This window comes from Otolemur garnettii, unplaced genomic scaffold (assembly GCF_000181295.1).
Source record: "Otolemur garnettii isolate 467f Iridium unplaced genomic scaffold, OtoGar3 scaffold00015, whole genome shotgun sequence".
Lineage (NCBI taxonomy): Eukaryota > Metazoa > Chordata > Mammalia > Primates > Galagidae > Otolemur > Otolemur garnettii.
The window spans coordinates 28,915,949-28,939,041 of NW_003852410.1; the positions used below are offsets into that span (position 1 = coordinate 28,915,949).

Here is a 23,093-nt window from a genome sequence, read left to right on the forward strand (position 1 = left end):
TGCAATTCTGACAAGTTCTGCAAAGGACAGTTCCAGTATTGGGGGAACTTACTCTAATCAGGAAAGTCCACAAAGTCTTTTCTGAGGAAGTGATAAGTAAGCTGAGACATTCAGACCAAGAAGGAAAGGAAAAGCTTTCTATCCCTGGGAAAGAGCATGTATAAAAACCCTCATAGGCAGCAGGAACTGAGAAGGCCAGTTTGTGGAGAGAGCACAAAATGAGAGGTGTACGTTTTTGTATGTTAGAAGCATGCAGGTTTTTACAGGTGATGTTGATGTCTTTCTCCTTAATTCTTCTGCAGGAAAGCCACTGAAGAACTTTAAATGAAGTAAGGGAAATGATTCAATTAGATTTATGTTTTTATGAGACCTCTCTGACTGCATTTTGGAGGAAGAAGGGAACAGGGCACCAGAGAGGACATAGTTAATCACTTGAGCAATTTTGTGATCATCCAGGAACAGGAGAATGGTCACTTGGATGTTGGTGCTGGTGGAAGAGTTGAAGAGAAGTGGTTTGGAACTGGATATGAAAATGGGATGGCTTGTGGTACCTTTCCTTAGAGCAGATTTCAGGAAGTGGTCAGGGAGGCTACTGGATATGCATGCAGCTCAGAAGAGAGGACTAGGCTAAGAAATGCACATTAGGGAGTCATTTGATGTCTGAATCTGCCTCACAGTATCCAAAAGAGCTATCCAGACATCTGCTTGAATACCTTCAAAATGACAGAAAATTCACCACCATAGCCAAACATGTTTAGAGAAAGACGTTCCTTATGTTGGACTAAAAGCTTTCTGAAATAAATTCTACTCATTAGTTCTGATTCTGCCTATTACACCTGGAACTTCTCTTCTACCTAATTAGGGTTCTAGGAATTGAATAACACTGACATGGTACCTCCCTGTTCACAACTTCAACATCCATGTCAGGTCTTCTGTCCAGCAAAATTTCAGTTTAATTCAGCAGACTTTCCCCTACCCATCTTGTCAGCTTGGTCTATTACAAACACAAAAACAGATTCCGCCCCCCCCAAAAAACACCCATATATCCACACACATTACTTCCACTCAGGCAAAATACAGTAAACTTCTATAAGTTGACCACCCAAGCGACTGTAACAAACTTGTCAACACATGGAGGTGGTCAACATAAGGACGTAGGCCTGGTGTACTGATACATCCATGTGGTGCATATCTGGTCTGTGAAAATTAGATCAACTTAAGGAGGTGGCCAATGTAGGGAGGCAGTCAATTATCCTACCTGCTCTATTAGAGAAGGCTAATTGCAGTCACAAAAAACAGTGTAGTCTGGAGTTCTTAGACAGCTTTCCATGTGATCATTCAGAGACTTTTCATTGAGTTGTTCTCCTGAAAGCCTTAAAGTCCTGCATCTTGTGAGGAAGGGAGAGAAGGGAGTGCATGGGGAATTCTACAGGTGGCTTAGGGGCCATGAAGTGGCTTATACTTCTCACATTCCATTAGCCAGAACTCAGGCCCATGACCCTATATGATGGAAGTGTTCAAAAATTTAAGTTAGGCTCAGCTCCTGTGGCTCAAGTGGCTAAGGCACTGGCCACATACACCTAAGGTGGTGAGTTTGAATCCAGCCCAGGCCGCCAAACAACAATGACAGCTGCAACCAAAAAATAGCAGGGCATTGTGGCGGGTGCCTGTGGTCCCAGCTACTTGGGAGGCTGAAACAGGAGACTCGCTTAAGCCCAGGAGTTGGAGGTTGCTGTGAGCTATGATGCCATGGCACTCTACCCAGGGGTACAGCTTGAGGCTCTGTCTAAAAAAAAAAAAAAAAAACGTTAAGTTAGCTGTGTGTGCAGAAAGAAAAACAGCATGATGATGAACATGCCTGCCCTATTCTGAAGATAACACCCATTTGCTCTCTTTCAAAAAGATTCCCTGTTACCTACCAAATTTAGCATAGGCTTTTGACATTTTAAGGCTCTTTTCAACATGGCTATAGCCTCTTCTCCCAGCTAAGCTGATCATTTCCTTACCCTTAAACATACCTTTCCCTTTCCCTCCTCCATGCCTTCACTCAGGCATTTTCTTCTGCCTAGAATACCCTACATCTCTTATTCTTGAAATCTTATCAGTCATTCAAGATCCATTAAGAGATCATTTATTCTTCATCCCTACAGGTCTGTCTTATGTTAGTGACCTGTTTACTTATTACACCCCCCCCAACTCCTGACTCCCTGGGAGCAAGCATGTCATATCCATGTTGTGTCACTGACAACTGCTAGGAAATGCCTGCCACAGTACTCAGTTAAATATTTCTTCAGTTGAGTTGATTAATTATATTTAAATTATTTACATAAAGAGAAAATTTGTTTTTTAGATCTTATTTCTCTTCTCTCGCTCTCTCTTTTTTTTTTTTTTATGTTTGTGGTAGTAATTCTCAAATGACGTTAAGTATAGAAATTACCTGGGAGAACTTATAAAAAGTATTTTGTTCCCTCCTTCAAGATCCGGCTCCTTCTTAGAGATTCTAATTCTACAGATCTGACAGTTTTGATGGTGGGTCCCAGTATCTGCAGTTTTTAGTTAGTGCTGGGGTGGGGGGTATGATTTGGGTCATATGGCACTTGCACTACACTTTCAGAAATACTGCAACATGGCATTTTCCATTGTACCCATTAATGGACTATTACTACCTTCCTTTAACAAAACAGATCAGTTCATTAACAGGGGAACAAGTAGTGTGAGAAATAGTAAAAATCAAGATGTTTGTCATATCGCCTTTGGATCCAGAGTTCTTGGACCACCTCCACTGTCTGGCAGAAGGAATAACATAAGGATATCCAGTGAGGTAAGCACAGGTTTAATGAGCTTACCTAAGTGTCAGTGACATGGTAAGGGAAGGGTTTCTTCTCTTTGTGGGATGGGAAAGGGAGAGAGAGAAAGTGAGACGGCATACCAAATAAGGCTTGAGTAAGTTTGGGCCAGAAATTCGGGATTTTAAAAGACATCAAAACTGTTTCCTTTTTGTCATGTAAACATAATTAACATTATGTAAATGTTAATTATGTTCATAAATATGGTCATAAAAACTTATAGGCAAATATACACAAGAATATTTTGCCATCTTCTTCGAAAGACGAGTTGGATCATACCTTACAATGAACAGTTCTCTAATGTTATGTTTTTTATTTTTAATTTCCTCTAAATTTCTTACATACACAGTGATTTTTAACTCAGCTGCTACCTAATAAAAATAGAGTGTAGCAAATAAACACATTCATTTATGTGTTTAGAAGACTTGTTTGTCTTCTATTTTATGTCATTATTTTTCTCCTTCTACTTCTAATTTCCCATTCCATCACCTTTTAACCTTATTTCCTCTAGTTTTTTTCTCTCGCCCTTTATCTGTCCAAATCTTACTTTTCCTATGTAGTTTCTATAGGAAGTAAATACATTTCCTATATATTTAAATGTACAAATTAATTCCTTTTTCTTACAGACAATTAAACCTATTGGGTCCAAAAACAACCGGTCGTGCCAGCAATTCACTGTACAAAAATGCGTAAGCAGTACAGAAATGTCAGCCTTGCTGATATCTGAGGAGCAAGGAAGTAAAGAAAATAGTCACCAAATAAAGCAGACTATACCTATTCATGGTAAGAAAAAAATTATGCATTAAGATTGCTAGCTAGTGAATATAGTGAGAAATGTTAACATTTATCAGCAGTTATGTTCATGTCTAGATCTCAAGTCCAGAGAATTATCATTCCATAATGAAAAGGGTGGAAGATTTTGAAACATATTTAGGATTCTTAGATGTCCATTATCATCTGGAACCCATCATTCTATTTACCACATTATTTCAAATTGCTGGGATACTGCCTGTTTTTACTTTATGATAACCTGTGTTAAGAAAGAAATAGCATCCTATTATCCGTGTATTTTATGTGCATTTTTAAGTTTTCCTAGCTTTTTTAGCTTAATTTTATGTTCGAACTAATCTCTTCTATTTGTAAAATATTTTCTTCTCTCTCATCAATACAAAAACAACCCTGTGAACAAAGAAAGGACTTCTGTCCCATTTTTCAGATACAGATTTCAAGGCTAACAAAGAGTGATCTGCAGATTTGCAGTTTGGAATCATTAAAAAGAATTGATACCAGAACCCAGGGCTTACAATTCCCTGTCACTTTTTCACCCTTAGTAATATGACTTTGGTGGAAAAGGGAGGCATTTGAGTTCATTTTATTTGATTTAAAAATTAATAATCACTATTACAGACAATAACCCCCATTGGAGTATAAAACTGAGATAAGAAAATGAATAACATAGCTGTAAGTTCAAGTTCTACCACTGACTATCTGTGAGGCCTTCACAGTTAGTGAAACCCAGTTTCCTCCTCTGTAAAATGGGAATACCATTACTACTGGCACTGGTGTACTAGTCATAAGTAACTGCCTCAAAGGGTCATCGTGAGAATTCAATGAGAGGGAAACAGTTAATGTATCATATTGTACTAAGAAATCAAGCATTCAGTAAATCCTAGATGCTGCTGTGAATGTTATTATTACATTATTAAATTATACTTAAAAACTCTTCCCAAGGCTTGACCTCAGTTTTCCAGGATTCCTTTAAAGACTGCATTAATGTACACAGCTATGATTTAATAAAAAAAATTTTAAAAAAAAAACTGCTCTCGGCTCGGCGCCTATAGCTCAACCGGCTAAGGCGCCAGCCACGTACACCTAAGGTGGCGGGTTCGAATCCCCAGCCCAGACCCGCCAAACAACAATGACGGCTGCAACCAAAAAATAGCCGGGCGTTGTGGCGGGCGCCTGTGGTCCCAGCTACTTGGGAGGCGGAGGCAGGAGACTCGCTTGAGCCCAGGAGTTGGAGGTTGCTGTGAGCTGTAATGCCACGGCACTCTACCCAGGGGGACAGCTTGAGGCTCTGTCAAAAAAAAAAAAAAACTGCTCTCTAAGTATGGCTAGCTGCACTTCCTCTTTTAAAGAAAGAAGTAATTTTTCTGTATTGGCTATCAATTTCTTTTTTTATGTATCCTTTAATACAGCATATGGCATGATTAACAGTAATCAAATTACTTGTTCTCTATAAGGCTTTATTACATGAATAAAATATATCAGCAATTTTAAAAACCTACTAGGATCCTAATATTGGAATAGGAATAAATGTCTATATTCTATGAAGGCATAAGTTATGTTTTTGATATAGCTTCATGTTATGTCAAAATGATACATGAATATTCTCATTTTAGCGATAATTATATTTACTTCAAGCCATATAGTACTTTCTGTTCTGGCTTTTATTCTTTGATATGAAAATGTACCAGCCAATCTACATATTATGCATCCGCATCCCCCTCAAGAACCATCAGCAGATAAGAATAATAACAGAAGAAGATTACGGTTAAAAAGCACCAGCAGAGAAAGGACAGAGACACCCAGCGGTATGGTACTATTTCAATACTATCTTACATCTGTCTATTACACAGGGCAATGGGATCTCTCTCTGCAGGTTGTAAATTTCAAAAGATTATGAACCAATTCATTTAAAATATAAATGTCTGTTCTACGGGGATTATGGAAATCAAATTTTCTGTAGAAAAATTGCTCTAGAGCCCTAACAGAGATTTGCTGGATTAAGTAGACAGTACCATAGAAATAAAGGACTTCCTACTTTCAGAAAATCTCAAAGGCTAAATAAGCTTAAATTATTGTTTCTTAAAATGTGATAGAGGAAGTTTTTGCCTGTAGACTTTACTAAAATTGAATTTTATTATAATTTTTCATGTTTCATTTAAGTTTTTTCTTTTTAAATTGGGTTCTTTTCAGATTGTTGTTTACATTTATGATCTCTTTGGATTCTTTGCCATGTGATATGATATGATATAGGTAAAAATTTAAACTCTTTGCAATCAGTAAAGCATTAGACAAATATAGATAGCTGTTATAGTTATTTCTACAAATATTGGTTGGAATCATACATATATACAGATTTAGATACATATATATTAGTCTATCCTGAATTCACCCCAAAGTATGTCATATACACATCCATTATTGTGATCTCTCAAAAATGTAAGCTTCCTAGCTTGGCTAAAATTCAGCCTACTAGGTTTCATGTTATTTTTATAAAAGAGTAAATAGAAAAATTAATTCTTCAATAATGCCTACATCCATTTTTTTTTATGGTGGTGGAGTACAGAGCATTCAATAAGAATTATAATTTAAAGAAAACATACTTTTCATTTATGTGAAAACCAAAGAAACCCTTTAAAAATCATATGGATTTGGGAATTCTTTTTATCACATATTATAAAACTTAAATCTGAAATGTCTTCATGAAAACATCAAAGAATTTTAAGGTGAATCTCTACAAAAATACAGCTGAGTTTGTCTTAAAACATTCTGCTGAAAAAGAAAAAAACATATAAATCATCTTGTTAATTTTAATTTGCTTTTAAATACTTAAAGACAGAAGTATACCAAATTAAACCATACTTTAAAAATTACTTTTATAAAATTCAAAAGAAGTAACAGAATGGAAAATATTTATTTTAATAAAGGGAATTCTTCAAAAAATAATAACAATGAAGACAAAGCAACAACAGTCCTCACCACTGGGTCCCAGCAAGGAAGGGAGACGTTGAACTCCAGCACTCTAGAACCCCAGTCTTCTGATCAAGCAGGTTGGCGTCTTTATTATGTCATATTTTTCAATACTTAATAAAATATAAATATGCCAAATATTTCAAATCCAGTCATTTTGAAAAGCTGCAAAGCAACCATTTGCTAAAACTGACAAATTTTTGTAAATCTCCCTATTTAGCTTCAATTTTATGTCAAACTTTAATGGATGAAAGAGTATTTTTATTTTAAAATTTAATGCACTGGTTGTCCTGTTCAGAGTGGAAAGTTTAAAACTTGAGGTTTTCCCCTGACACTGTGACAATCCCCAAAGATGATCTATTGTTGCATTTCTTCGGTCCTCTTTAGAATGGAGATGATTGGAGCTGAGAGCATTGAACCCATCAACATATCTTGCCTAGCAGGTGTGTGCTACTTTTACAAAGGCAAATTGTTTTTGAGCAAGGGAAAAAGGAAAATAAATGAAAATTGTTTGTAGTTTGTCAGTCTTATTTATGCAATGTTGAAACCTTCATTAAAATGTTAGGCGCAATTAGTGTCTCTAGCATAAATCTGACTGTGTAGAAAAACTAATTAGATGTTTAGGTGATCATTCTTGCATTTATCTTGTTTGCTGCAATATTGTGATTACACAGTAATTTACATATTTTCCTAGGAAAACACACCAAATTATTCATTACAATTGATATGGAAATACTTGAGGTAAAACTACAAATTCAAAAAAAGCATGTGGTAGTGAGATAATTAGAGTTAGTTTGGTGTAAAACATTCCTTTTACTTTTACTTTTTGACAATTGATAATATGTCTGGCAATAGGTCATACCAATTGTTAAAGTGCATAATGACAATTTCCAGTACCTTTTCCTCCAAATTTCTTCACATATCCACACACCTGATGTAATTCATTGGCCTTTGTAACCTTTCACAGCATTTTTAGAGCACCTACTGTGTTTAAAAGCACCCATTATGTGTCCAGCACCAAGTAAAAGTGTTTGCTGGCCACAACAGGTGGGCCCAATGGATCTGTTTAGTTCACTGGCCCACAGCTACAGTGACTTAGAACCATCTATCTATGGAGTCTGTCCCTCTGTTCATTATTTCAGAATCTAAATAATGAAAGCTTTGCCCCTCATAGATTTTCTCTAAGTAAGACACCTTTCACCCTTCTTACAAACAAGTTATGTTTTATAATGGTAGTCTTAAGTTAAGAAACAGTTAAATACAATTGTGAAACATTTTATTTGTGCCATCAATGTTATTTTTATTAAAGACATTTATTGTTTTTGTTTTGCTTTTGCAGTATAGGCTTTGGATTTAGCAAACCTTAGATCTCTCTTGATTACTATTACTGTGATCATAAATGTAACAAGATTAACAAAAATAAAGATAAAATCACCATGTTCAGATTGTGGTTCTACAGAACAGTCCTTGCAAAATTTGGCCATTAAAATGATACCACAAAAAAAGTAAACTTCAAACATAATAGACTAGATTGAGAAAGTACTCAACTTTTCCCTGTATCATTCTAAAGAAAGTAAGCATGCTTTTAATGATACCATTATAAAGATCTGTCCTTTCCAATTTGCCAGGATCATAGAGTAATAAAATCTATCTCGTTATGGTATAAAAGATTGATGTCTTAAAATATTATAAAAATATATCTCAGTGGAAATATACAATATTTCTAAAGAAAACAAATAAAGTTAAAAAAGATTTTCTTGTCAAAACATCGTCTTCTAAACTTAAAGATCCTTTTCACCCAACAGAATCTACCAATTAACAAATTTTTTTGTGGATTTACTATGACCTGAAAAGTCTTCTCAGTTTAGTCTATGAATTATCCTGTTTCAATCAGTAGAATAGAGAAGAAAAGACTGTCAACCTTTTTTCATGGTTTCCCCTCCTCCATGATTTATAATACAAAAAATGACCAGATATTTTGTTTAAAGAGGCTGATTAAGTACGCTGTCCTCCTGCAGTTAAAAAAAGATAGTACTAGTAACTCAAACCCTTTTAAATTTGGAAGATTTTTCCCCCTTCAATGTCAAATTAATGAGGTTGTGCTATAAAGAACTCTCTGCAAGACAGGTGATAATTATTTCAGACTTATAAATTTTCAGACCAATGCTTCAACTCTGATGGAGAGAAAGTGCAAATGAGTTGCCAGTAGCTATAGACACTGATCTTTGGATTGAATGTTTAGCAGGTTACAAGATGATGGATAAATTGCCTTCCTTGGCTTTTGCATTATTTGATAAATGTTTCAACATCAAGAAATTTTAACCTAACTACCTGCCTAAAATAACATTTTTATGGAGTACTACTCTAATTTTTATCATCTTTTCCAAATGTCAGATGAGTGGATATTTCCTGAAAATGATGATCACATTCCCCATTTGGCATCTAGTAGACAATCTCTACCTCTGGATGATGATTCCTGCGACACTTCACACTTGTGGCTGGAAGCCAGCAAGGAAAGTGAACAGGACCAACAAGGAGAGGAAACCCAGATGATTCCAAATGACATTTTCACTTTTTCATCAAGACCACGATCAGCACCACATGGAAGGACTCAGAATATGTCACCAGAGGGGCCCCCATTTCTCTTGGATCTAAAAGAAAATAACAGTGTGACAAGGAGAGACACCCAATTGGAGGATGATTTTTATGGCATTGACAGCAGCGAAGAGGTACATTGCTTGATGAGTGAAGTAGTTTTTTAAAGCACAGTTGTTCCATTAGCTCCAATAAGCAGAAAAACTAGTCAAAATGAAAGAGAGGAAATCAACTGCTATTTATAAAAATGCAACAGATTTCTATGTCAGTCAACAGTTGGATCAGGTTGTTATGGTAACTCTAAACTGCTGCCTTTTTTTTTAGTTAACAATCAGCCAATTTCATTTTTAATTATGGAAACCAGTTTGGAGGGTGTTTTTGTTTTTCCATTTTAATCTTTGTCTCACAGAATGAGAAATGATATGTAGTTTAGTTATATGATAGTACAACCAGTAAAACATTAAGAACACATTGTTCTAGGTCTCTGGGGAAATGTGTTACAGTTGCTAAGCATTCTGAATTGATGTTTTTCTGGCTTCCTTACTCCCCTGCCATCTTTTCACCTTAGACCTATTAGGACTCATTATTTTCCATATGGTTCCGAATTTCACGAGTTATGCCAATTAAAGTTTAGATAATGAATCATGAATTAGTGCTGGGATTTGGCTTACAGAAGGTTTTGTGTTTGGCATTATTTAGAATACAGTTATGTCTTATAAATTAGTAAATTCATAAAAAGTTTTTAAAAACTTATTAAAAATAGAACTGAATATAGTTTGGAAACATTTTTTAACACTTAATTCATTATAACTTTTTCACCCATATGAAATGAATTTATGTGTGAAATTTTTTTAACCTTCTTCTTAATGATAGCCATTCATATTTTCTGGAAATAGTTATTTTAAAAGCAGAATAGTGTCGAGTTTAGGATTAATAAAAATATACAAATCATTTCTATGTAGAAATAATTAGAAAATTTTTAGAAATGATAGTAATAATTAGAAAAACTATTTTTATGTGTGCTTACAAACCTTTTTTCAATAACAATAACTGATTAAGAATCTTCCTTTGGACAGTATGGTGTAGAAAAAGTCCAGAGATTCAACCTTTTGAGCCATTTGAAGATATAGTGGGATTGACAGGCAGTAATTATGTATTTTTACAACTTTTAATCAGTTTCTTTAGCAAAGTGCATAGAGAATCCTTTTTTTCACAGTAACTTTGTTTCTAAGTATGATAAAACAAATAGTCATATTAAATCTACTATACACTCCTTTAGACATAAATAGTACATTTCATGCAAGCATTTTAAATGTTATTATTGGACACATTTGTTCCTTTCACCAATAATAACATAAGCTAGAAAAACTGATGAAGTGGACATTTGCCTTCAGTACCTGGTAATATTCCCATCCCGGCTGTTAATTCTTCCATGGTATAATGTTATTAATTAATTCATATCATGTTATTAATGAGGTTGGGTTTATCAGCTTCCCATGTGCACAACCCCATCTTTCCTACCCAACCCAAAAGAATTACTCTAATAGTGGAAATCATGAAAAGTGGGAAACAGTAGTTCTCTGGAAAACTAAGAAGGAAGTATTTGGGGGAACTCCCCTTTAAATAACACCACATGAGGAACATACCTCTTCCATCAAGAAAGGATAAGCCTTGAGAAGAAGCAATGGACCTTAATGGGGAAATGAAGAATAACAGCTCTGAATACAGTAGAACCTCCATAGTTGACCACTTCCCTAATTACCACCTCCTTAAGTTGACTTAATCTTCATAGACCAGACATGTACCACATATATGTTTCAGTACAATAGGCCCAGTTCCTTATGATAACCAGTTTGTTACAGTGCCTTGGGTGGTCAAGTTACAGAGGTTCTACTGTATTTTAATTTGGTATCATATAATGTGCTTTCTTTTACTATAGCTACTCTACTTCTTATATCCTTTCATCATTTATCATGCAGACATATTTAGTACCAACTACATAAAAACAAATTTATCATCTATTACCCAAGCTTTCACTGGCATAGCTATCTGATCATTCCTGTGTCATGCCCATCAGGGTTACCAGTAGCATATGGCTACAGTCTATGATAGGACCATCTCATTGCTAATACCTGCCATGGCCCACCTTTAGTTATAGCCTGCTAAGAGTGGCAGCCAAAGAGAGGAACTTGCCATGTTATCAAGCACTGGGGGTTGCTGTTAGAGAGACTAATAAGATACAAACTAAGATATAAAAATAAGACCAAAATGCTGTTATATTTAAACAAGTTCTACAATGTAATGATCTCTTCTTTGCCAAATTTGTTTTACTCTTTTTTTTTTTTTTTTGGTGATTTCTTTTTCTGTAGAATAACCTCTTCAGTTTATTAATTGTATAAAACAATGGGAAATTGGATTACATTTTTACAGTGTTTATTTACACAATTTGATGAAAACTCAGTTTAGTTAATTGAGGCTTCCTTATTGTTCATTGCATTATTTTAGAATATTACATTCATATCGTTAATAACCATATTTAAGGAAAACATAATGTCATATTCTAAACAAAGGTGGAAAAATGAGTAATTATATAACTTACTATGTGTGAATTTCATAACTTTTAATTAAAAGACTTTATTTCATGTTAGACTGTTGAGTTTTTGTTTTGTTTTGTTTTGGTTTTGGCATTTTTTTGCAGTTTTTTGCCGGAGCCAGGTTTGAACCCACCACCTCCAGTAGATGGGGCCAGCGCCCTACTCCTTTCAGCCACAGGTGTCACCCTGTTGAGTTTTTTTTTAAGGGAAATTAGGTATATTCAGTGGCATATAAACTAGGCAAATTCAAATCATATTATAGTATTATAGAAGAAAAGTATACTGGTAAAGGCTAATTAAAATAAGCTTTCAATGTGTTATCTTTGTTGTTTTTAATTTCAAACTATTAAAGGGGTACAAATGTTTTTGATTTTATGAATCACTTTTATTATGCTTGAGTCATGGCTATAGGTGTGTCCATCACCCAAATAGGGTTAATTGTACCCATTAGACAGGATTTTACCCTTTGTCACCACCTCTCTCTCCCCTGCTTGATTTCCACTGAATTTTATATCCCTCTGCGCTAATCAGTTCTAATTTAATAATGAGTACATGTGGTATTTGGTTTTCCATTCTTAAGATACTTCACTTAGGAGAATGGTCTCCAGTTCCATCAAATTGTTTCAAAAAGCCTTAAGCCATCCTTTTTATGGCTGAATAGTACTCTATGATATATGCATGTATACATTTTATGAATTCATGAACTGACAGGCACTTAAGTTGATTCTAGATTTTTGTAATTGTGAATTATGCTGCAATAAACATTTGAGTGTGTCTTTTTGACAGAAAGACTTTTTTTCCTTGAGTAGATACCCAGTAGTGTGATTGTTGGATAGAATGGTAAGTCTACTTTTAGTTCCTTGAGAAATCTCCATGTTGTTTTCCATACACATTGTACTAATTTTTAGTCCCACCAATAGATACACATTCCTTTCTCTCTAAGCATCTATTGTTTTGGAGGTTTAATTGAAAATAAAAACCATTCAAACAAGGGTCAGGTGATATCTTATCATGGTTTTAATTTGTATTTCCCTGGTGATTAGTGACATTGAGCATTTCTCATGTTTATTGGCCAATTGTCTTTCACTTTTGAAATGTTTCTGGTTGTGTCTCTTGCCCACCCACCTTTTGATGGGGTGTTTGTTCTTTTCTTGCTGATTTGCTTGAGTTCTTTGTAGAATTTGGTTATTAGTCCTTTACTGGATGTATAGGTTATGGATATTTTCTCCTGTTCTATAGGTTGTATATTTGCTCTGATGATTATTTCCTGGGCTGTGCAGAATCTTTTAGTTTAATCAAATTCCATTTATTTATTTGTGTTGTTGTCCTTGGGGTCTTATTTAAATTCTTTGCCAAGCCAATATGTAGAAGAGTTTTTTCTACCTTTTCCTCTAGAATTCTTGTGGTTTCATGTCTTACATTTAAGACTTTTATCCATCTTGAATTAATTTTTATGAGTGGTGAGAGATAGGAATCCTATTTCATTCTTCTACATGTGGCCATCCAGTTTTCCCAGCACCATTATTGAATAGGACTTCTTTTCCCCAGTGTACTTTATTGACTGTTCTGTCAAACATCAGTTGGCTGTAGGTAGGTGGTTTTATATCTGGATTCTCTATTTTGTTCCATTGGTCTGTGTCTATTTTTGTATTAATACATTCTGTTTTGATTACTATAGCCTTGTAGTATAGTTTGAAGTCTGATAATATCATGCCTCCAGATTTGTTCTTTTGGTTTGGTTTGCTTTGCTTTGCTTAAGGTTGATTTAGCTATTTGAGACTCTCTGGTTCCAAAGGAAGCACAGAATTATTTTTTTCTGAATTTGTGAAGTATTATGTTGGTATTTTGATGGAAATTGCATTGAATTCATAAATTACTTTAGGTAGCATGGACATTTTAACAAAGTTAATTGAATCAATCTATAAACATGATATGTTTTTTCATTTGTTTGTGTCATCTGTAATTTCTTTCCTCACTGTTTCAGGGTTCTTTTTGTAGAGATCTTTCACTTCCTTGGATAAATATATGCCTAGGTATTTTATTTTCTTTGTAGCTGTTGTGAATGGAATTGAGTCTTTAATTTGACTCTCAGCTTGACTGTTATTGGTATATAGAAATGCTACTGATTTATGTATGTATATTTTCTATCCTGAGATTTTGCTGAATTTCTTTATCAATTTCAGGAGGGTCTTGATGGTGTCTGGAGTTTTCTAGGTGTGAGATCATGTCATCAGTGAAGAGGAAAACTTTGACCCCTTCTTTCCCAATTTGTATACTGTTTATGTCTTTATCTTGCCTGATTGCTCTGGCTATGACTCCAACACTATGTTGAATAGTAGTGGTAACCCTTGTCTTATTCCAGTTCTTACTGGGAATGTTTTCAACTTTTCCCCTTCTAGCATGATGATGGTTGTGAGTTGTCATACATGGCTTTTATAATTTGGGGAAATGTTCCTTCTATGTCTAGTTTGTTGAGAGTTTTTATCAAGAAATGGTGCTGGATTTTGTTGAAAGTTTTTTCTGCCTCTACTAAGATTATCATATTATCTTTATTTTTGCTTCTGTTTATGTGATGAATCAAACTTATTGATTTACATGTGTTGAACCATCCTCAATTCCCTGGAATAAATCTCATTTGATCCCTTTTATTTTTTTTTTTTTGATGTGCTACGAAATTCAGTTTGCTAATACTTTATTGAAGATTCTTGCATCTATATTCATAAGAGGTATTGGTCTATAGTTTTCTTTTGTTGTTGCAGTATCCTTTCCTGGTTTTGGTGCCAAAGTGATATTGACTTCATAGAATTAGTTGGGAAGAATTGCTTCCTTCTCAGCATTATAGAATAATTTCTGTAGTATGGGTAGTAGCTCTTGTTTGTAGGTCTAGTAGAATTTGTCTGTGAATCCCTCAAGTACATGGCTTTTTTTGTTATGGTTGTTGGAATGTTTTGTTTTTTTTTTTAACTTCTACTTTCCCAAACTTTATTAAGAAAAAAGTAGTGGTGGTAAATCTCTAAAGCATCATCAATTTTCTGGGATTCCTCTCTTAAAAAATGTGATATTTGATTTCCAAACATATGCCAGAAGTATACACAGTTCCCAACTGCACTAAGCAGGTGAGAAGCTGGAATCTTAGTGTTCATCTTCCGATCTTCCCCAGTCTGTGGTCTGTCTTTGGGTCAGCAATAATTGCCTGAACAGCTACTATGGCTCATTAATTTTTGTCTGTATCTCTCTGAGCTCTTCTATATGCAGCAGTCACAGGATCTGAGCTGCTTCATTAAGAACTGCATCTCCTATGTCAAAACCAAGAATATGTTTGTCTAAAGCAATGAACAAGCCCTCTTTTCTTTGATTTGCTTTAGCAACTGCATGCTGTGTCAGGCTTTCCTTAACCAAAATGTCAATTGCCTTAAGCATCACCAGGTAATCATCATGGCACTGAATCTGAAAGAGATTAGCCAAAGCCATCATGCCAGCCTTGAAGTAGGGATTATTTACATCCAAAATTGATCAATGGCTCTGCATTCTTAGTTGTGCTGTCAGCATTTTTTGTATTATCAAGTACTAAGTCCTTGTATTTTTTCAGCATTATCTCTGTATTCAAGTCTAACAACTAAACCAAGAAGCCAATCAATTGATTCTTGTCTATCTTGAATCTCAAATGGATAGTTAACATCTCTGAGATACTTTTCAAAGACCTTGGGCCAGTCACTACTGTGGATAGTTCTTAAATTATCTCTGTCTTCAATCTTGTAATGTCTAATTTTTCTTTTTTTTTTTTTCTTTTTTTGCAGTTTTGGCCAGGGCCAGGCTTGAACCCACCACCCCCTGTATATGGGGCCAAAGCCCTACTTCTTGAGCCACAGGCGCCACCCTTATGCCTGATTTTTCTGATCTTCGAGCCAACCAATAAAGTTTCTAAATTCTGTTTCATCTTTGCAGTTGAAGCCATCAGAGTTGTGGTAGTTGAGGGCCGTCAGTTTGCGTTGGAACATGGTCTCCACTTCTTGCTCTGGTCCCCACCTTGGCTGGGAGAGAAGTGAGGGGGAGCAGGTGGTGCAGGTGCCCTATTGGGAGGTTTCTTATTACTGCTCCAATCTCACTGCTCATTTTTGGTATATTCAAGAATGCTGTTTATGGCGGTGCCCGTAGCTCAGGACAGGGCACCAGCCACATACACTGAGGGTAGCAGGTTTGAACCCAGCCCAGGACTGCTAAACAATGACAACTGCAATGAAAAATAGCCAGGTGTCGTGGCAGGCACCTATAGTCCCAGCTACTTGGGAGGCTGAGGCAAGAGAATTGCTTAAGCCCAACAGTTTGAGGTTGCTGTGAGCTGTGACACCATGGCACTCTACCCAGGGGGACAGCTTGAGACTCTGTCTAAAAAAAAAAAAAAAAAGAAAAAAAAAGAGTGCAATTTCTTCCTGACTGAGTCTTTGAAGGTTTTATGTTTCCAGTTATTCCATTTCCTCTACATTTTCTAGTTATATGCATAGAGATTTTCATAGTATTTATGAATGATGTTTTATATTTCTGTGGTATCAATTGCAGTGTCTTCTTTATCTCTGATTGAACTTATTTGGACCCTTTCTCTTCTGTTTTTAGTTAATCTAACAAGAGGTCTATTGACTTTACTTACCTTTTCAAAGAACCAACTTTCTGTTTTATCGATCATTTATATTTTTTATTTGTTTTCCATTTCATTTAGTTCTGTTCTGACCGTCGTTATTTCTTTTCTTCTGATGGATTTGGGCTTGGTTTGTTCTTCCTTTTCTAGTTCCTTGAGCTGTGACATTAAGTGGTTAATTTGCAGTGTTCCTGTCTTTTTGATATAAGCATTGAAGGCTGTGAATTTTCCCCTGAGGAATCTTTTGCTGCATCCCATGGATTTTGATAACTTATTTCCCCTTTGTCATTCATTTCAAAGAATCTATTGATTTTCATCTTAACTTCATTCTTGACCCAATAATGATTCAGCAGCAGGTTGTTTAATTTCTATGACTTTGTATAGAAATTATGTTTCAGTATTTCTCTTGTGATTGATTTCTACTTTTATTCTGCTGTGGTCTGAGAAAATACATGATATAATTTCTATTCTTTTGAATTTTTTGAGACCTGTTTTGTGGCCTAAAATATAATTAGTCTTAGAGAATGTCCCATGTGCTGCTGAGAATAATGTATATATTCAATAGTTTTGAGATAAAATGTTCTCTAAATGTCTGTTAGTTCCATTTGTTTTAAAGTTTGATTTAAGTCTGTTGTTTCTCTGTTTTCTGCTTTGATGATTTGTCAAGCTCTTGCATTATTTAGGTCCTCAGCAGTTAAGATAGTGTTACTTATTTCTCTGCTTAACTCTAATAAAATTTGATTTATGTTATCTAAGAGCTCCTGTGTATATTTAGAATTAGTATGTCTTCTTATTGAATTGCCCCCTCTGCCATTATATAATGACCCTCTTTGTCTTCCTTTACCTTTATTGACTGAAATTTATTTTATCTGATATGGCTATATCTGCTCTCTTTTGATTTCTATATACATGGAATACTTTTTTCCATCCTTTCACATTGAGTCTGTGTGTGTCCTGTGGTTTAGATGTGGTTCCTGGAGACAGAAGATACTTAGATTATGTTTTTTTCATCTCTTTTCTTTCAGCTAGCTTATATCTTTTGAGAAGTTTATTCAGATCATTAACATTAAGTGATAGAATTAATATGTGGGATATTGATCTGTTTATCCTGTTGGGTACTTTATTGCTTTGTTTTCCCTCTTCTGCTATTGTTTTATAAGAGTTGTAAGTTGAAGGGGTTGTATGATTTTACCCTGGTATATATCTGTTGTGCTGATTCATGTAAAATGCTCTTCTGAGTATTTCTTGCAAGAGAGGTCTGGTCATGCCAAATTCCTTCAGTATTAGCTTGTCTGGGAAAAACTTAATTTTTTCATCATATGTGAAACTTAGTTTATCAGTACATAAGATTCTAGGCTCAGATTAATATTCAGTTGTCCTGTTTAAGATAAGGTCCCACTCTCTTCTGGCTTATAGGGTCTTCATTGAGAAATCTGCTGTTAGCCTGATAAGATTGCCTTTGTAGGTCAATTGTTATTTATATCCTGCTGCTTATAGAATTTTCTCTTTCATTTTTGCTTTGGCCTGCATGATTTCTATGTGTCTTGGAGTTATCCTGTTTGCTATGAATCTTCCTGGTGTTTGATATTCATTTGTGTCTGAATGTGAGGACCTCTGGCAATACTAGGGAAGTTTTCCTCAAAAATTCCCTGAAATAGGCTTTCTATACTTATAGCTCTTTCTTTTCCCTCAAGGGTACCTATAATTCGAATGTTAGTTTGCTTCATATAGTCCCACATCTCTTTCAGTGATTGCTCATACTCTTTTATACTCTTCTCTATCCCTTTGCATGACTGGGTTAGCTTGAGAGCCTTGTCTTCAAGCTGAGAGTCTTTCTTCTCCTTGGTTTAGTCTATTGCTAATGTTTTCTGCTGTGTTTTGAAGTTCCCTGAATGGCTTTTTCATTTATTTAAGTTCTATTCTTTCTTTTGTTTTCTAGCTCTTTAGCATCTTTTCCATTGATTTCTTGAAATTTGGGGGGGGGGGGGTTGTTGGTTTTCAACTTTCTTTTCAATTCCATTCATTCTATTTGCATCCATATTCCGAATTCTGTTTTTGTCATTTTGGCAGTTTCTTTGTGGGTGGAGTCTACTACTGTTGCTTTTTTGTGTTCCCTTGGGGATGTCAAACTATTTTTGTTTATTCGTGTTGCCAGGATTCTTTTGCTGGTTTCTTCTCATCTGTCTCTTCTTCTCTTCGCTCTGGATTAATAGAACTGCAGATCACCTGTTTTCCTTTGCTGTGTCCTCTCTAGTTAAGGAAGAAGAGAACCCTACATGGAGCTATTGTGTTCTACTCTGGGATGTTGACCCACCAGGGCAGTGATGGTGCACTGTGAGCCTGTAAAAGAGCTGTTCTGTTTTAATTCATTCCTCTATGATTGTCGCATGTAGAGCCAGTGCTGAATGATCTTTGTGTATGATGGAAGGATGTTCCTTGGCTTGTTGTTGGAAGTTTGCATTAAGGAATGGTTGCAATTTGGCAGCTGTTGTTGTGTAGTATTGCTCTGGCAGGGGTCACTCAGTGGAGGTGACAGTGGCAGCTGGACTATTTAGACACCGGTTATGGATGACTTGGCTGTGGGTATTTGCTCAAACCAAGTCCAGGACTAACGGCAGCTTGGGACTGAGGGGTCTTGAGTTAAGTGTTGGACTTTAGAGAGATTTCACCAGCCCAGCGGCAGTGGTGTAGACTCAGTGGTGGGGTTTTGAAGCCCAGGCTTTGGAATCTCAGAGGTGATGTTGCAGACCTGATGGGGGCCCTGGAATTGTAGGGGCAAAGCCTCAGGTTCGGATGCAGTGAGAGCTTCAAAGCTGGCTCTAGAGATTATGGGGCCAGAACCACATATATAGAGGGTTATTCTGTTGATCCCAGTTGCACAGGCAGGAATTTGATTCAGTGACCCAGAGATCATGTAGGTAAGCTAGAGCTTATGGTCAGCCACAGTTCTCCCCCAACACCTAACACCCACTGAGACTTGTTGCCTGAGCCTTCCCAGGTGGAGCCTATGGCATCTGAGGCACCTTCTCTGCTCAGGTCCCATGGAGGGGAGGGGGAGAAGGCATGTTCAGCATTGAGTCATAGAACACAACACAGAGAAACTTCTATTCTATATGCTCCCTTTCTGGCCCAGTGGAGGTGATACAAAGACTTCTGCTGGAAGGATGAATCCTGAGTATACCTGGCTCTATGCACCAGAACAATCAGGATGGCACTGGTTTCAGAAACTAGGATTGGAAGCCACCAGATCTCTTTTGTACTCACTCTCTGGTGCAATGTCTCTGCACAGACTTTGAGCAGCTCCCCAGTCAGCCCAGAGGTTTGCAGTAGATGACAGAGCTTATGGCTAAAGCTGCCTGTATCTTTTGTTCCTCTCCTAAAACGCAGTACTCCTTTGGGTTGCTTCTATTTTGCATTCTTCCCCTCTTCCCAGCAATGTGAATTGGATCAGGACTTCTACCTTAATCTGTAAGTTGGTGGGTAGTATTTGTAAGTAGTAGCAACATCCTATTCACCTCTCCAAACTGGAAAGATAGCTCATGGGGAGGAGCCATCTGTAACTCACAGATTCACAGAGCTAACTTTGTGAGAGCTCACTTTTCACTTTCTCCCCCTGCCTGGAGAGTCTCCCTTAGTGTCTGTTCGCAAATCAGTACCCACACATCCTGCACTTGTTAGCAGTGACACCATGACTTTCCTGAAGGGGGGTATGGGCGGGTGATCCATCAGATTGCTGCAGCTCAGACCCCCCACATACTCTCCCATCAGTTCTGCACACGTGGTCTCCTTCACTTCCCATTTCAAGCTCTCAAATCTCTCCTTTGTGCCTCTGGTAGCCCACTCAAGTACTAGGGACATGAGATCCTGTCTGTATGTCTCACCTACTGGCATGTACTTCTTCAATATGCTGGCAGACAAGGAACTCCCAGACAAAGCAACCCTGATTCCACTGCAAGTCCTCAAGGGGGAATGTGTGGGCCTCACTCTGTGCAAACCTCAGACTGAAGGATGCTACAGCTGATGAAAGGTGGCCACTCCTAAAAGTCTCATTGTGCTCCCCCAGCTACAGCGCACAGGGAAGGGGCAGGGAGGAAAAGAGTGTGAATGGAAGATACCCAGTTCACCAGCTCCTCTAGTCCCTCTCTGTGGAAGGAAGCCTGTGCAAACGTCCAAGCTTTGGGATCATGTTAGTTCTACCCACAATTCGGTGGTTGTAGCAGTACTTGGTTTGCAAGGGTGGAAAAGCTTCCAGACAACTCAGTAGCCTACTAATCACCAAAATTATGTGGGAAGGAAAAATGGCATCCCCCACCCTTACCCCTTCACTGTGTTCTGAGGCTCTCCAGGTTAGATCCTCACCAATATCTTTTCTTCTCTTTCCTTTTCCTATTCCATGAAGTCCCCCGCAGGCTCTAGAACTTATTCCTCTGAACTACACCTGACCTGTGCCATTCCCCTCTCTCCTATATCTGAAACCCTTCCTTCCCTCTGGGACACTTCACAAGCATTGTCTCTAGTTGGCCACCTTGCCCTCTCTTAATACATTGTCTTTGTAATTTAAGTTGCTAATAATCAATTCACATCTGAGATCTTAGTGTGAGAGCTTCAAAAGTATGAAATCTTTGGCATATGCTCTTGTCTTACTCTTCTCTTTAGTGTGTATTTTATTCCCTGGGCAGCCATATATACTAATATTCCTCTTATTCAATTAATTTTGAAGTGTTTTTATTTGAAAAACACAGTATAGAAATAATATTTCATGGTAAACCATAAAATCTAGACTATCACGTAAAACAAATTATCTTAGGAAAGCTTTGAAAATAGAGTGTATTTCCCATAATTGCAGTATCTGAAAGAAACAAAAGCATGCTACTGTTATTGTCTCAGTTGTATATTTTATGTTATTAATATTTACGTTATTATTCCTTTCAGGCTTCCAGTATATATATAGAGATAGATAGATAGATAGATAGATAGATATGCCTGGATTGCAACTTGAAATAGTTAGCTTTACATTAGTTTATCATTACTCTAATTTAATTTTTCATCTAGAAATACTGTCATTTTTCCCCCAACTCTGGCCATGTAACACATACTGAGGCAGATCTTTGCAAGGCCAACTAATGTGTTTTGTATAATAGTCTAAATTGGAACATTTGGGCCCCCCAAATTATCCATATTTGGGCATGAAGACTGTGCTATTCAGATTAGCTAAAAAGCTTTTGTATCTTCTCTCCATCTAAGTCTGTGGAAGCCCACAAAGGATGAACAGACAAACAACACATAAAGAACCATTTTAGTCCTCCTTCCCTGGTTTCCTGGTAGTGTTGCTTTCAAGGTATTTTTTAGCATTCAGTAGTTAAACTATGCTATAAACCATTACATACTTGACTCTGTGTAGTCTTAAAATGCTTTTAAATGTCAGTTTATATGTTGGGGAAAAAAATGGAAGGGCTCTAGTTTGAGTAAATTGCCTTGCATTTTTATTCCCATATATTATGAATTATACCATAACAAACTTTCTAGACCTACCTGGCAAATTTAATATTTATTCTATGTGAGTAATCTTTTTAGGCCATTTATATCTAGATGTCTTTATTCGTATCTGTTGAAGCTCTTCTCTGAAAGAGTCACAGGTCTTTTGGTACCTGTGACATGGCTTTGCATTGTTATAGGCAAGTGAGGAAGTTTATGAAATGCTCATCTATTTGGAATATGACATTCCACCATTTTTGCTAAAAGATAAACATCTTGCAGTAAACATTTGGTTGTAGGTAGGAGCTTTTGCAAGAAATGTTTAAAGTGTTATCAGTTAAAATAGCATGAAATCTAACTTATAGAAAAAAAAATGTTTTGTCTTCAATAATTGGAGGAATCTCATTATTTTCCCTGAATAGTCATGTAATGATGTTTGCCCTTTCCATGTGGTCCCCATGACTTTTGCTATAATTTTTCTATAAAGTATCACTGATAAAGATATTGCAAAAATAATTTACCCAATCCTTCATAATATCAGGCATACTGCAGATTAGTTTATTATTAAAAACTGATCCATCTTCTGTTCATTTTATTTGTTTAAAATGCATTTTAAGACACAAGTTATCACTTATGTTTGCCACCCAGAGGGAACTGTACTGCTTTCATAGTTTACTATGAAATCTGAGAGGTAGAAATACAAGTAGTTGTTGGGCTTGGTTGTTATGAAAACATTTAAGATACATTTGAATGATCTCCTTGTTATCATCAAGGAAGAAATTATTTTTCATTCTGTTATGGCTATCTCTAGCTATGTTTGTGCAATTAACTGTCGTCTTTAGTTGACAACAGACAAATACCTATACCATCTATATTGTTTGCTAGTATCATTGTACAATTGAAAGAATCTGTCAGTTCACTGATTTGGTTGTTAGAACACTGGACAAAAGTAAAAACTCTTACTGGCTCAATCTCAATTGCAAATTCAAAATTACTATCAAAAATGTGTTCAGAATATTACAGATGTGTTTTGTTACAGAACTTTTGAAAATGTTGTATAAGATTTTTTTCATGGTGGACTGAATTTTAAAAAATTCAATTGAGGGGATTCTGGGAAGATGGCCGACTGGTAGCAACCCTGGTCAGAGGCTCCTGAACAAAGGAAGAAAAACTGGTTGGAATCAGAATCTATGA

General features: G+C 36.3%; 1 protein-coding gene and 1 pseudogene across 2 annotated transcripts in view; one reads left to right on the forward strand and one right to left on the reverse strand.

Moving 5' to 3' along the window:
- The window catches only part of CUNH3orf67 (chromosome unknown C3orf67 homolog), a 303,013-nt gene that overhangs the window by 165,994 nt on the left and 113,926 nt on the right, over positions 1-23,093 (forward strand). For both annotated transcript variants that reach the window (XM_023510707.1, XM_023510708.1), the window contains 5 exons: positions 2,685-2,821; positions 3,473-3,629; positions 5,324-5,440; positions 6,560-6,682; positions 8,997-9,331. In XM_023510707.1, coding sequence (XP_023366475.1) covers positions 2,685-2,821; positions 3,473-3,629; positions 5,324-5,440; positions 6,560-6,682; positions 8,997-9,331 — 869 coding nt within the window. The remainder of the gene's footprint in view (positions 1-2,684; positions 2,822-3,472; positions 3,630-5,323; positions 5,441-6,559; positions 6,683-8,996; positions 9,332-23,093) is intronic.
- Positions 14,931-15,789, reverse strand: LOC100957598 (annotated as a pseudogene).